Source organism: Pan paniscus, chromosome 2 (genome assembly GCF_029289425.2).
Source record: "Pan paniscus chromosome 2, NHGRI_mPanPan1-v2.0_pri, whole genome shotgun sequence".
NCBI classification, from domain to species: Eukaryota; Metazoa; Chordata; class Mammalia; order Primates; family Hominidae; genus Pan; species Pan paniscus.
This window is the reverse complement of record NC_085926.1, coordinates 170,125,420-170,139,548: the sequence shown is the minus strand read 5'-3', so window position 1 is coordinate 170,139,548 and position 14,129 is coordinate 170,125,420. Positions and strand designations below refer to the sequence as shown.

Here is a 14,129-nt window from a genome sequence, read left to right as displayed (position 1 = left end):
TTGGTTTTTATCAAGAATAAAATGGAAGAAATGAAGCTTCCTTCTCACTCAATGAAGAGCAACAGAAACTTCTTTAGCTTCTGCAGTGAAAGGCAATGTGACTATTTTAACTGGGTTTTGGCCACAGAACAGGCTCAAGGCCCAGCTCTTGCATAATACTCCGTACACAAGAACAAATTTTTCCATTCCTGTCCTTGAACATCTGTGGACTGGATGCCCAAGCACTGTTCTAAAATGAAATGCTGGGAGAGGAAGAGAAAAGGAAGGCAAAAACTCTTGAAATATTTTCCCCTAACTTATCTGCCATCATAATATGTTGGAGAGACAGGCAGGCTTCATAGAGGAGGTGATAACTGAGCTGGCTCTTGAAGGCCTGAGTTGGAGTTTGCTAGGCAGAGGAACTGGAAGGACAGGCCAAAAAAGGGGAATGAGGCATATTCACAAAATGGAGCAGAACACAGCATGTCTGGTGGGGAAATGTGAAGGGCCACAAGAGGTGAGTATGTGTCATATCATGCAGTTTAGACTTTATTCTCTAGACAGTGGGGAGCACCACAGAGGTTCTCAAGGAAGGAATTAAAATGTTGAGATCTATTTAACTGTAGCCACAAGAGAGGATGCACTGGAGAGGAAAATGAACAATCACACATCTTAAACCATAAGGTGGCCCTTCTGGGCAGTCTCTTAAGGTTCAGAGGGAGCAAAGAAAATCCTAAGAAACGTATGAGGAGACACCAGGGACCATGAGAAAGGAAGTCCCAAGAGGCTGTGCACCAGAGTTCTTTCTCACTCAGAGCTGGAAGTGCCCTAGGACAAGGTGATGAGGAGATGTGTGAGATCTGGTACCAATTCCACCAGAGAGGACCCCAGGGTATCTGTACATTTCTATCCAGTGGCAACCTTTCTTAAAAGAGCCTGGAAGTGTCCAGGCACAGTGGCTCATGCCTGTAATCCCAACACTTTGGGAGGCTGAGGCCAGGAGTTGGAGACCAGGAGTCAAGGCCAGCCTGGTCAACATGGCAAAACCCCGCCTTTACTAAAAATACAAAAAAATTTGCCAGACGCAGTGGCTCACGCTTGTAATCCCAGCACTTTGGGAGGCCGAGGTGGGTGAATCACCTGAGGTCAGGAGTTCAAAACCAGCCTGGCCAACATGGTGAAACTCCATCTCTACTAAAAATGCAAAAAATTAGCCAAGCATGGTGGTGTGCGCCTGTAATCCTAGCTACTCGGGAGGCTGAGGCAGGAGAATCACTTGAACCTGGGAGGCAGAGGTTGCAGTGAGCTGAGGTCACGCCATTGCACTCCGGCCTGGGCAACAAGAGTGAAATTCCGTCTCAAAAGAAAAAAAAGAGCCTGGAAGCAACTTTCAGAGACAGTGGTCCAGGAATGCAGGGTTTAGCTTTCAAAATGTAAGACGAGTTTAAGCAAAGGAAGCCACTTCTGGCTTAAAGAAGAAGTGTAGGGAGCTGGGGTGAGGGGAATGGAGCATGAAGGGAAGGGAAAAGGCTGCCAGATGGAGAGTAGAGAGATGCCTATTTTGAGAGGCAGCTATCTCAGATGAGAGGTGATCCTATAATAACAGGAGTCCTAAAGATGAGAGAGATAAGAATATTCAAGTCATAAGGGTTACCATTATATTAAAGTGTTAAGAACTAAAGCAAGGGTATTTTTAATATTTAATAATGGAAATTAAAACGCCCATTTTACAAAGTGAACATGGAAATTCAGGGAAAACTAAGAGGAAAAAGTAAGTAACAAAGCCCAATTCTAAGCCAAGTACTATATGTCTAATACTAAAGCCCCAACTGTTCTCGGCTCACATCACACCATTAGCTCCAAGGGAGTGCAAGAAGACAGAGATCCCATATTTCTCAGAGTGTACTATGGGCCTCTGTCATGCCTGTTTTCCCGAAGGTAACAGTAAATGAAAGGGGAGGCTAGCCACAGAGCAGTTTCCTTGAGCAATGCAACACTTTGTTCCAGGAAAAGGAAATGGTACAATAGCTTTGTGTGTTCAAAAAGAAGGCTTACTCTGGAAAACAAGGCAATTAAGAAAACAGGACTCATTTAACAATATTTACTGAGTACCTACTATGTGTCAGGTACTAGAAGGAGGGAGAGAATGATGAATAAAACAGATACAGTCCCTATTCCATACTGTGTACAACTTGGTTAACCATCCTTATTACTATGATAGTATAATAATTTTCCATCTTGGCTGATTAAACATTATCCCCAATGGAGGTTTGATTTAAAAAAAACATGAAGTCAAAAGTGGTATGAAGATTCTGATTTAGTAGGTCTAAAATGGGGTCCATGAATCTCTATTGCTTTAAAGTTTCTGAAGCATAGTTAACTGAGTGAACTAGACCTCAAGAGAGAAATTAAGGTATCCGCATCTTTTTAATACATGTATTTATATTAACATGAGTTGTTTGCTTCTTTTACATGTGCTTAGTTTTACCACAGGACCAGGCACAAACTTAGTCTTTTTTTAAAGATTTGTTTTTTGTAAGTGATAAAAAGTTAAATTATTCAAGCAAATTAACTCAAAGGCAAAGGAATTATAAAGTAAAAAGAAGGAGGCCGAGGTGGGCAGATCACCTGAGGTCAAGAGTTTGAGACCACCCTGGCCAACATGGCAAAACCCCATCTCTACCAAAAATACAAAAATTAGCAGGGTGTGGTGGCACATGCCTGTAATCCCAGCTACTCAGGAGACTGAGGCAGGAGAATGACTTGAACCTGGGAGGCGGAGGTTGCAGTGAGCTGAGATCACACCACTGCACTCCAGCCTGCGTGACAGGGCAAGACTCCATCTCAAAAAAAAAAAGTAAAAAGATTTCTCTCTTCTGGCCATGAGGACAACTTAACCTAAGTAAAACATTAAATAAAAAAAAAACAAAAACAAAAAACACACACAAGTCACATGTTATGGTTAGGTATATATTCTATTCTTGTGCAAACCACATATGAACCTATTAGGTTTATCATACTAGTAGTAAGTATAGTTTTAGATTAATCAGGTGGCACTGGAAACTTAAGAATCAGTTAAGAAGTCTGTTTCTGGGGCACAGATTTAGATGTCAGCCGCAGTAAACTCCAGCAGGAGATACACTGTAAGGATGAGAAAGCAGGAAAAAGCCTTTTGGGATCCTAGGAGCCAATAACCACATTTTGAGGCAGACACAACTGAAACATTGTGAGCCACTTGATGGACCCCATGAACAAGAAGTGTTTTATTCTTCGTCTACACTATGTGATTCACGTTTGCCTTTTTGCTTTGACAACCAGGAGGCTGAAAACAAAATATATGGCTCACATCAAGCAACGCTTACCGGAACCCTGCTTCATCTTATTAATATTTTCCTTCCCTTATCATCTTTCGGCTCCTTAATGCTTACATTTATTTTATCTGCTTCTTTGTGTCTAAGTCATTTCCCTTAAATCAGTTTTGGTGCAAGGCAAGGTGAAAATTATTAAAGAATGAGTCAAGTAATCAAAGTACTTCAAACCTCGTAAGCTCTCTGGACAATTTATACATTCTCTCTCGCTTTTCTTCGGATAAAAATTCTCTTCAGGAAAATCTATTCCTAATTTTTTTGGTATGAATTCTTGTATAGTCATGGTTAAATTGTAACATTGTTAATAAACTAATTTCAAACTTAGAAATTACAGTATCATTTGACTAAAAATTATATGAGACCCAGCATCTTCCCTTAAGAGCTGTGTAAAAGTCTCTTGAATCTTTGCTTTCTTTTGTATGATACTGATTTATGTTTCGTTTAAGAGTTATAAGAATAACATGTGATAATTGCATAGAGTTTGGAAAATAGAGAAAAGAATACATAATTCAAATTAAAAGAACACATGATCTATTCACATTTCACCGTATCTTACTATTCCTCTCTCAAGCTGAAATTCACTCACCCAAATAACGTAGGGGGAAATGCCGATGGCGATATTTCATTTTACCTAAACTTCCTCTCTCTTGTCAGAAGCTCTTCCATAGACACTCAAAAATACACAAATTCCATCTTTTTCATTCACAATCACATTCTCACAGACACAGTCCCTTTTTCTAACTGAATGAGATGCAGTAAGGAATCCATAAATTCAATGAGTGTTATAATCAATGAGTGTTATAATCAGATTCCTTACTGCATCTCAGTCAGGTAGAAACTGGGACTGTGTCTGTGAGAATGTGATTGTGAATGAAAAAGGGAATCTACTTGAAATAATTGATCTTATGTTTAAAAGTTGTTCAAGTCTTTGTTTTCCAGTCATTTATATCTATAAACTCACCTACCTTATCCAAATGCTACCTTTTTTGCCTCACTTAAGTCATTCTTCCCTATGCCTATAGAAAAAGCCACTGTTTTTCCTTATGTGGCATCAAAATAGGTTCTCTCTAAACTACCTCCAAAACTTCATTTAAACACATAAACCTTCCTCCAAATGAACTGATCTACCCAAGAGATTCATCTACAAAAAGACAGATGCCATTCTGAGTTGATGTTTCTCTACCTACATGTGGTGGCCCTCATTCTTCCATCTCATTCTTAGTTTCTGAACACTTAATTCACAGGCAAAAGGTGGTATGAGACAATAACTGATGCCAAAACTAAAAAGAAACATATTTCTGTGATTCAATGATAGATTTCATTACAGTAAGGAAGTAATTACATATGGTTTATGAGGTATAATTATTTTGAGATTTAAACTAGCCTACACTTTTAGAAAAATTATCTTTGGATTTCTTCCACATCTGTCTATTCAGAGAGTGAAACAACAGAAGTAGGCTAACATGAAAAGATTTTCAAATATTTGTTATTAAGTAGAAAGTTGCATGGCATATGTGACCAAAATGTAGTATTTCTGCCATGAAGTATTAATAAAAAATAAACAATGCAATATTCTTTCCTTACCAAGAAATAGATCAAAGAAGGTCTACTCAAATATTCTTAGCAGAACAACCAACCACCATGAAATAATATTCTCATGTAAAAGATGTGGAAACATCATTTGAGATGTCTCTGTCTTGATAATTCACTCTATGGCAAACATCTTGAGTATTACCTTGCAAGTCTGAATCATTCGACTTTGGGCTGCTTCTTGCTCGTCGCTCTGTTTTCTTAATTCCGGGACCACCACCGCTGCCGCCTCCGCCACTTCCACCACTGTGGCCCTTCCCATAGCCATTGTATACTGTTGTGCAGCTGCTTTTGTAGATAGAAGAAGGAGGGCTGTTGAGGCGGTTCTGGCGATCGATCTGGCGGTCTTTCAGTTTTTTGTGCGGAGGCTTGCTGTACTGGTCTTCTCGGGTGATGTAGCTTGACATTCCATAAAATGGTATAATTTCTAAAATGGATGATTATGATAAACCCAAACTCAGTTTACATTTTCAATAATAAATTATTAAATGGTCAAATGATCTGGCTCCTGAAGAAGTCTAAAGTATAAAGGAAGTCTAAAGTATTACTAAATAGAGTCTAATAAATATTTTTTAAGAAAATACTGCTGGGCACAGTGGCTCACGCTTTGGGAGGCCGAGGTGGGCGGACTGTCTGAGCTTGGGAGTTCGAAACTAGCCTGGGCAACATGGTGAAACCCCATCCCTACTAAAAATACAAAAAATTAGCCAGGCGTGGTGGTAGGCGCCTATAATCCCAGCTACCCAGGAGGCTGAGGCAGGAGAATCGCTTGAACCTTGGAGGCGGAGGTTGCAGTGAACTGAGATTGCATCACTGCACTCCAGCCTGAGCGACAGAGCAAGACTCTGTCTCAAAAAGAAAAAGAAAAAAGAAAATGCCATATACATGATATACATTTAAAGCATTCCCATTTGTTTCTAACCAATCAAGGAATAATCAATCATTAAAAACTACACTGTGTGTTCAGAAAATTTCCTATATTACAGAGAATACTGAAGACAAGGTTGTTATCCCTAAAGAGCTCATATTCTAGCTGCATTTATAACTGAGTTTGATTTTTACCTTTCAATATGTTTTCAGTAGTTGCAATACATGAAAAAGTCAGAACAAATAAAATACCCCTATTAAACATGTACTTAGAATCAAGCTACTTTAAAAGACTACTCATCCCTGCAGACAGAATAGTATTTCTATTGGGAAGTATATTGCAGTCAAAGTTTTTTGTGGCAGTCAAAGTTTTTTGTGGCATACAAAAGAGCCAACATTTGAACAAATTTAACTAAGATAATGAGATGACACATTTCCATTTAAAATAATCAAAGCTCACAGAATCAGGGGAAATGTTCAAGGAGGAAGTATAAGGATAAAGAAAAGCCATCTCTGAAATCTGGTGCCAAACATAATAAGCTGTGGTCTCAAACTTCTCTTTTGGAGTAATAGAAGGCAAGACAAATGTAGAATGTCACCTGACTTTACTATGCACATTTTAAAGTGGCTCAAAAGAAAATAGAAGCCTGCAAGCAATCTTATGATCTCAAGGGGAAAACTTTATGTTAAATTTAAATTTTTAAATCAGTTCAAAATTATTTTTAGGTGTCAGTAAAAATGACAATGCATAACATAAAGATTGGGTCCTTACATCTTTATAAGAAAAAAGGGTCACCTCTTCTATGGAGTGACAATATAAATTACCATCCAAATCTGAACACTTCTGAGAGCGAAAAGGAAGGAATATCAATAATTTCTTCAAGGCAAGAGACCTACACTAGGACTGTCACAGGCACAACAGAAATGTATGGTTACCCTGCATAATTTAACAAAACTGCTGTCTCAATTACTCAACAGTAAAGCTCCACTGTTTCTTACTGTTAACATAGCTAAAGCATAAACAAGAGTTGTTTTGTTAAAAAACAAATCTTCATGAGAGAACCAGTTTGCACTAGAGAACGTGTCAAAACAAATATAATCCTATTCAGAGAGTGTGTATCCAAAGAAACTATGTCAAAATATACCAGAAGGATAGTAAATGTTCTAAACACCACGATGCATTACACATGAGATTTAACATATTCACCATGGGCAGTAATAATCTTTTCAGACATGTTGAAAACTTTTAAAACTCTTATAGTTTAGAAAATTAATATTTAAATTGCTTTTAGGTATGCACACTAAGAACTAAGGTAAAAGAATATATCAATGGCTTATTTATGAAGGGAAGGGGTTTTGTTTTACTGCTTTAATTTGAAATCAATGAAGGCATTTTTATTTGCATACATTATTGCTCTGTGTTATTTTAATGGAATTAGACCCAAATACACCATAAAATGAAGAGACTACAATTTTGCTTAACTCTAATGACGATTTAAATCATTCTGTTGTCTTGCCTAAAATTGCAAAGGACAGCATTTACAAAACAGTAACCATGTGGCATCCTACTAACAGACTGCTAAAATAAGGCAAGTCAGACATATACCAGCAAGCAATGAGTCAGTCACCAAGGCCTTTCATGTCATCAGAGCTCAGATACAGCCAGAAAGCTCTAAGAAACACTCAATTATTTAATGCATATTGAGTCAAAGCACTGAATACATTAAAAAATAATTACAGCTAACTAAATTTTTTCAGTTTTTATCCAAATGTTTTCATAGTATATCCCCAATACTTGATGTTTTCTTGGTGTGTCGCATGGAAAAAAGATCAAATTGATAGGAAGTTATTGATGCTGCTATGAAATCAAAGTATTGATTTCATGTTTTGCTATCATCCCCTTATACGACATTGTGAAAGCACCTGATTAATTTGAATCATGTCAAATTTCTTTGACTACAAAAAAAAAATAAAACACACATACAGTCAAATTCTATCCCTAAGTTACAATGATATATTTCACTTAAAATATCATCTCAAAAAAGTTTTTTCTGTGAATAAGTTATAATGTGAGATGAACAGGGAATAATTATATATATATAAATATAATTATAAATAAATAATTATATATAAATTATATAATTATATATATATAATTCTTAAAAGTGATAACTTGCTCAAACATTCTATGGTATAACAGGCATTTCTTCTACAATGTATCTAAACCAACATAATAAATGTCTGAAGCAGTAAAATGCTTCCATTCATAGTCAGACTCAGAAGAAAATCACTTTGCAAAGTCCTAGAGGCTAAAGTCTAATTTTACCCTCAATTATCTGGTTTCTTAGTATCCATTTTGATAGAGAAAGCCTTTAGACTAAACTAACACCAGGGTCAAAACTTTAAAAAGATATAATGTTGGTAGCTCTGAGGCTCTTTTCATATCCAGGTAAGTATTTGCCTAACAATCAGTGAAATTGCGGCTGCACTAATGGCTACTCTTAAACTAAAAGCAGGTTCAGGAAGGCCATATCAACAGCCAGGGGATTTTTGAGTTCTGCCAGCATCACAACATAGAGCCTTTTAGGAAACCTAAAGGTTCTTGAGATTTCACAATCTTCAAACACTGGAAATGGGGCACAAAACACTTTTCAATTTCCCTTTAACTGGTAGATCATATGGATACCAAAGAAACGATGTGCCACAGTTGTACCTCAGGCCACTCTCACATACAAACATGCTTTCAGGACATGGGAACGATGTCACACTGCCACTTTTCTAAAATAAAAGGTGGCTACCTTACTCCTTGATCTTGTAAGGTGGGGGTTGGGGCCGAGTTTGTGAAAACTGAAAGAAAGAAAAAAAACTAAACCCACAAAGTAATTTTTCCAAGGCACCATTCAGGACAAAGGAAGCTAGGAATTCCCCATGAGTCTTACAAACCACCTAGATCCTTTTCTACTGTGCTTATTTCACAAGAAACAAAGGGCCGCCTTGAACTATTGAAATGCTGTAATCAGTTTCAACGGCTCCTGACGCCAGCGAAAATCTACTCACCTTGCTCACCATATATTGTGTGGGGAAGATGATGCTGGGGAAAAAACTGAGGCGGCATATCTCCAGGTCCGGTAACAGGTGGGTAGTAAGCCGTGTGTGAGTTATGAATAAAATGTGGATGGTGAGTCAGATAGGGAGGGAGATGATGGGTTGGAGACATGGCTGAGGGGTAGCTTGGGGGATAACACTCAGGAGACTGGGGTGTGACCACCACCCGGCGGACTCCAGTACTATCTTCAATCACCTAAAGAAAAACACAAAAGGAAAGAACGCAGTACATATTAGCAGCCTATGAATATATATAGTATTAATAACTTCCACTTTAATTTTACTTTTCTTTCCACCATAGAAAAAAACAAATGCATGTTGTATTCTGGTTCTCTAGTTCAACCAGTCAAATGAGTTCTAGAAGTAATAACATGTAACTATAAAAACGTACAAAAACAAATTATTCATCGACATCTGATTCTGATCCCATGTAACTTTTTGGAGAGACCAGTATTTGATAATAAATCTTGTTTTTGTCTTAAAATTTTCACTGGCTTCATCCAAGACGAGTGAATTTAATGTGTGCTGAAACTGATTTTAGGAGTGACTTTTGAATTTAACTATCAGTTCAGTGGTTTTCCAGAAAGAGGCTTTCTGTGCCACCTAAGTACTTTTCCAGGGCTAGGCTTCTAGATATGCTGACAACATTCTTCCCCTTTCCTGCTTTAACATGCACAGTTCCATCATCATCAGGGCTTTAGGAAACAAAGGTGGCATTAACGTCAGAAGCCGTAAGTGTGCCCTAAGATTACTTAATCTAGGACTGAGGATATGGATGAAATGAGGGATTCTGACCAAAGAAAAACTTAAGTAACCCCAAATCAGTATGGACACTTTTGCTCCCAAGATGTCCTCATGATGAGTGTTGTGAAAGAAGATGCTTGGAAAAGCAACCTGCTATGAGAAAAGCAAGCCAATCAACACTCTATCCATTCTTTTTCCAATTCTTTGTTCATTATTTATTTTTAGAAATGGGATTTCACTCTGTTGCCCAGGCTGAAGTGCAGTGGCTACACGCAGGTGTGATCATCATACACTACAGCCTTGAACTGGCCTCAAATCATCTTCCTGCCTCAGCCTCCAAAGTAGCTGGGACTACAGGCATGCACGACCGTGCCCAGCTCCTCTGAATGTTTTCTAATTCATCCAAGAAGAGCAACGAAGGCAGCACAATGCCAATATTTATTGCCTCTGTGGCAATAAATGAAAGAAATAACTAACACAACAGATACCATGATCAAAAGGTAAAGCTTTAGGGGTACAGAGAATGATAACGTGAGATGGGAGAATCAGGAAAGGCTTCAGGGACCTCAAAGAATTGGCAGGGCTGGGACAGCTGAGAGATGGCCTCTAGGTCAGGGCCCTGCAAGGAAGTGGACACGGAGTAAACCTGGCAGTGAGGGCCAGGCTGCCAAGAAGCCATGCCAGCTGATCTAATCAAATGGACGATCGGGCACACACTCTGACAGGAAGTTTTGTTTTACAAAAAAAAAAAAAAAAAAAAAAAACTAAAAACCCCACAAAACTGACCTTCTATATTGAAATGGATTTCTCATTATACCTCAGGAGGTTGATTATAGGACAAAATAAAATGACTTAATCATGTCTAAAACATCTTAATAACAACAAAAAACTATACTTAGCTTCATATTTTAAAAGTAGTGCTTAAGACAGATTGGCAAGTCTATCAATGTTTATGTTATATTTCAGTGTACAAAATAGGTTTAGATTGAATGAACGGCCATTAATCCTTATGTTAAAAAAACAAAAATCTTTACATTCATTAATAAATCTATCAAAATAAATGTTTCTACTGTGTTAATAGTTCATAAATAAGATAATATTACCTATTTAAAATTAAGATTCCTAGTCAGATGCCTAGGACACAGCTTTTCATGTGATCTTTAATAAATATAATCTCTTCTGGGCCTTGGCAAGCTAATCACACTAACCCCATTTATGAATGCATGGAAGCTAATTTACAAGTGTATGTGAAGTGGGTGCTTAAACCATGACATTGGAAATTCTCATGCATGTATTGATAATTATCATCAAAGCTTCTTCTATTTTGTCTAAAACATAGAGCTGCATGCTGTTTGGTAGCACATGTATATAAATAGCACATGTAGTATAAATACATCATGATTTTTTTCCTACGATCTGACACAAACACGCATTATCCTACAGTGTCTTATTTCCCTCCTCACCCTCTACTAGCTATTAAGAAAAAAAAAAGGCATATTCCAGATGTTTCTCTTTCATGGAACCTTCATTCAATCCTGGAAGGACCACAGAAGTAAAGTACTTGTTTTCTAGAGGTTTACAATCTTTATTCTTTCATTCAGTGTAAAACTTCCAATAGTCAACCAGCAACATAGACAACTGATGAAGTAGAACAAGAACAGGGCTCTCACTAAATATTAAGAGGCACATTTTGGACTTTTAAACAAGACTATTTATAACGAAAAAATTTATTTGATCATTTTATCATATAACTTTGGACCTGTTACCAAAGTGGTTTTAAAAAAAAATTATCAAAAAGCACTAACTTTTTGAAGTTTTTTTTTGAAGTAGCTTTTTGAAACCACAAATTGCCTGTACATATAAAAATTGCTTGACAGCTCCATTTTAAAGTATCTTATTCTGTGGGATTTGTAAAAGGTTTTTATTTACATGTGCATGTATAATGAAACCCTTTTAGAAACCTGTTCTTGACAAAGCAAGCCTGTCTTATCATTAAAAAAATTTATTTTAAAAAAGTGAAATATTGGCCAGGCGCAGTGGCTCACGCCTGTAATCCCAGTACTTTGGGAGGCCGAGGCAGGTGGACTGTCTGAGGTCAGAAGTTCAAGACCAGTCTGGCCAACATGGTGAAACCCCATCTCTGTTAAAAATACAAAAAATTAGCAGGGTGTGGCAGCGTGGACCTGTAGTCCCAGCTACTCAGGAGGCTGAAGCAGGGGAATTGCTTGAACCCAGGAGGTGGAGGCTGCAGTGAGCCAAGATCGCACCACTGCACTCCAGCCTGGGTGACAGACGGAGACTCCGACTCAAAAAAAAAAAAAAAAAGTGAAATATTAATTCTGAAATAGTAGAAATATAAAAAATATGTGAATATTTTTACCATTTTTCTATAACATAAATTGCAACATATTTTAGTTATCCAATTCAGCTTTGATCTACATCTAAGGAAATTATGCCTAAGTCTCCCCCAAAATAAGAAAATCTGAGGAGCAATAACAATGCACAAAATAACTGGCAACTAAGGAAACGGTGGCAGTAACATTCTTTAATAAAGATGGCTCATAAATAAATATATTACTGTAGTCGAATTTAGACATCAGACAGAATTCAGTCCAAAACACCCGAGGCAAAAAAAATATGCCTTCATTCTTGGTAGACGACTAAGGAAAAGACAAATTCATTTCCTTTTGTGGTGTAGGAAATTGTGAGAATGTCCAGAGGCAGACGAATCACCTGTATTCAATTCAACTATTATTTCCTGACACATACTATGTGCTAAGGACTGGATATTCAAAGGGGAGAAAAAATAAGTGCTCAACAGTAAGACTCATCCACACAGCCTAAGAATACGAAGAGAAAAATTAGACTAAGTCCTAGTAAGTGCTGTTAAGAAAGCAGAAGTGTGGTGATTTCAGAAATCAGAATAAATATTCTTCATCTAAATTTTTTCCAGCTCTATGACCCAACAGAACTGTCACTCACATATCCTCTCCAGAGAAGCATAGAGCCTTGGAAAAGATCATTATGCCGGGTTCTCAGACTGTCACCTATCATGGGCTGACTTATGTGTCCCCAAATTCAAATGTTGACGTTCTGATGCTCACTACTTCAGAATGTGACTGTATTTAGAAACAGGGCATTTTAAGTAGACAATTAAGGTGAAATGAGGTCATACAGGTAGACTCTAATCCAACAGTATCTATATAAGAGGAGATTTACAAGAGACATGCACAAAGGGAACATCATGTGAAGACACCAAAGGAAGATGGCTGATATGGTTTGGCTGTATCCCCACCCAAATCTCATCTTGACTTCCCACATGTTGTGGGAGGGAGTGGGTGGGAGGTAATTGAATCATGAAGGCAGGTCTTTCCCGTGCTGTTCTCATGATGGTGATTTAAGTGTCACGAGATCTGATGGTTTTAAAAACAGGAGTCTCCCTGCACAACCTCTTTTTTTGCCTGCTGCCATCCATGTAAGATGTGACTTGCTCCTCCTTGCCTTCCACCATGATTGTGAGGCTTCCTCACCCACATGAAACTATAAGTCCAATTAAACCTCTTTCCTTTGAAATTGCCCAGCCTCAGGTATGTCTTTATCAGCAGCATGAAAACAGACTAATACAGTAAATTGGTCCAAGAAGAGTGGCACATTGCTGAAAAGATACCCGAAAATGTGGAAGTGACTTTGAAACTGGGTAACAGGCAAAGGTTGGAGCAATTTGGAGGGCTCAGAAGAAGGCAGGAAAATGTGGGAAAGTCTGGAACTCCCTAGAGACTTGAATGGCTTTGACTAAAATGCTGATAATGATATGAACAATAAGGCCCAGGCTGAGATGGTCTCAGATAGAGATGAGGAACTTATGGAGCAAAGGTGGTTCTTGTTATGTTTTAGCAAAGGGAGTGGCAGCATTCTGTCTCTACCCTAGAGATGTGTGGGACTTTGAACTTGAAAGAGATGATTTAGGGTATCCGGCAGAAGAAATCTCCAAGCAGCAGAGCCTTCAAGAGGTGACCTGGGTGCTGTTAAAGGCATTAAGTTTTATAAGGGAAGCGGAGCATAAAACTTTGGAAAATTTGCAGCCTGACAATAGAAAAGAAAATCCCATTTTCTGAGGAGAAATTCAAGCCCACTGCAGAAATTTGCTTAAGTAACAAAGAGCTGAATGTTAATCCGCAAGACAATGGGGAAAATGTCTCCAGGGTATGTCAGAGGTCTTCATGGCAGCCCCTCTCATCACAGGCCCTGAGGCCTAGGAGGATAAAATGGTTGTGTGGGCCAGGCCCAGAGTCCCCGTGCTGTGTGCAATCTAAGGACTTGGCGCCCTGCATCCCAGCCACTCCAGTCATGACTGAAAGGGGCCAAGGTACAGCTCAGGCTGTGGCTTCAAAGGGTGCAAGTCCCAAGCTATGGTAGCTTCCATGTGGTGTTGAGCCTGCGGGTGCACAGAAGTCAAGAATTGAGGTTTGGGAACCT

The 14,129-nt window shown here is 38.3% G+C and overlaps 1 protein-coding gene across 8 annotated transcripts in view; it reads right to left on the bottom strand.

Annotated features, from left to right (window-relative positions):
- The window catches only part of FNDC3B (fibronectin type III domain containing 3B), a 364,503-nt gene that overhangs the window by 144,284 nt on the left and 206,090 nt on the right, over nt 1-14,129 (bottom strand). For 6 of the 8 annotated variants that reach the window (XM_003831940.6, XM_063602598.1, XM_034957722.3 and 3 more), the window contains 2 exons: nt 8,862-9,105; nt 5,083-5,364 (listed from right to left, as the gene is read on the bottom strand). In XM_003831940.6, coding sequence (XP_003831988.2) covers nt 5,083-5,364; nt 8,862-9,105 — 526 coding nt within the window. The remainder of the gene's footprint in view (nt 1-5,082; nt 5,365-8,861; nt 9,106-14,129) is intronic. The other 2 variants (XM_063602600.1, XM_063602601.1) reach the window with 1 other exon arrangement.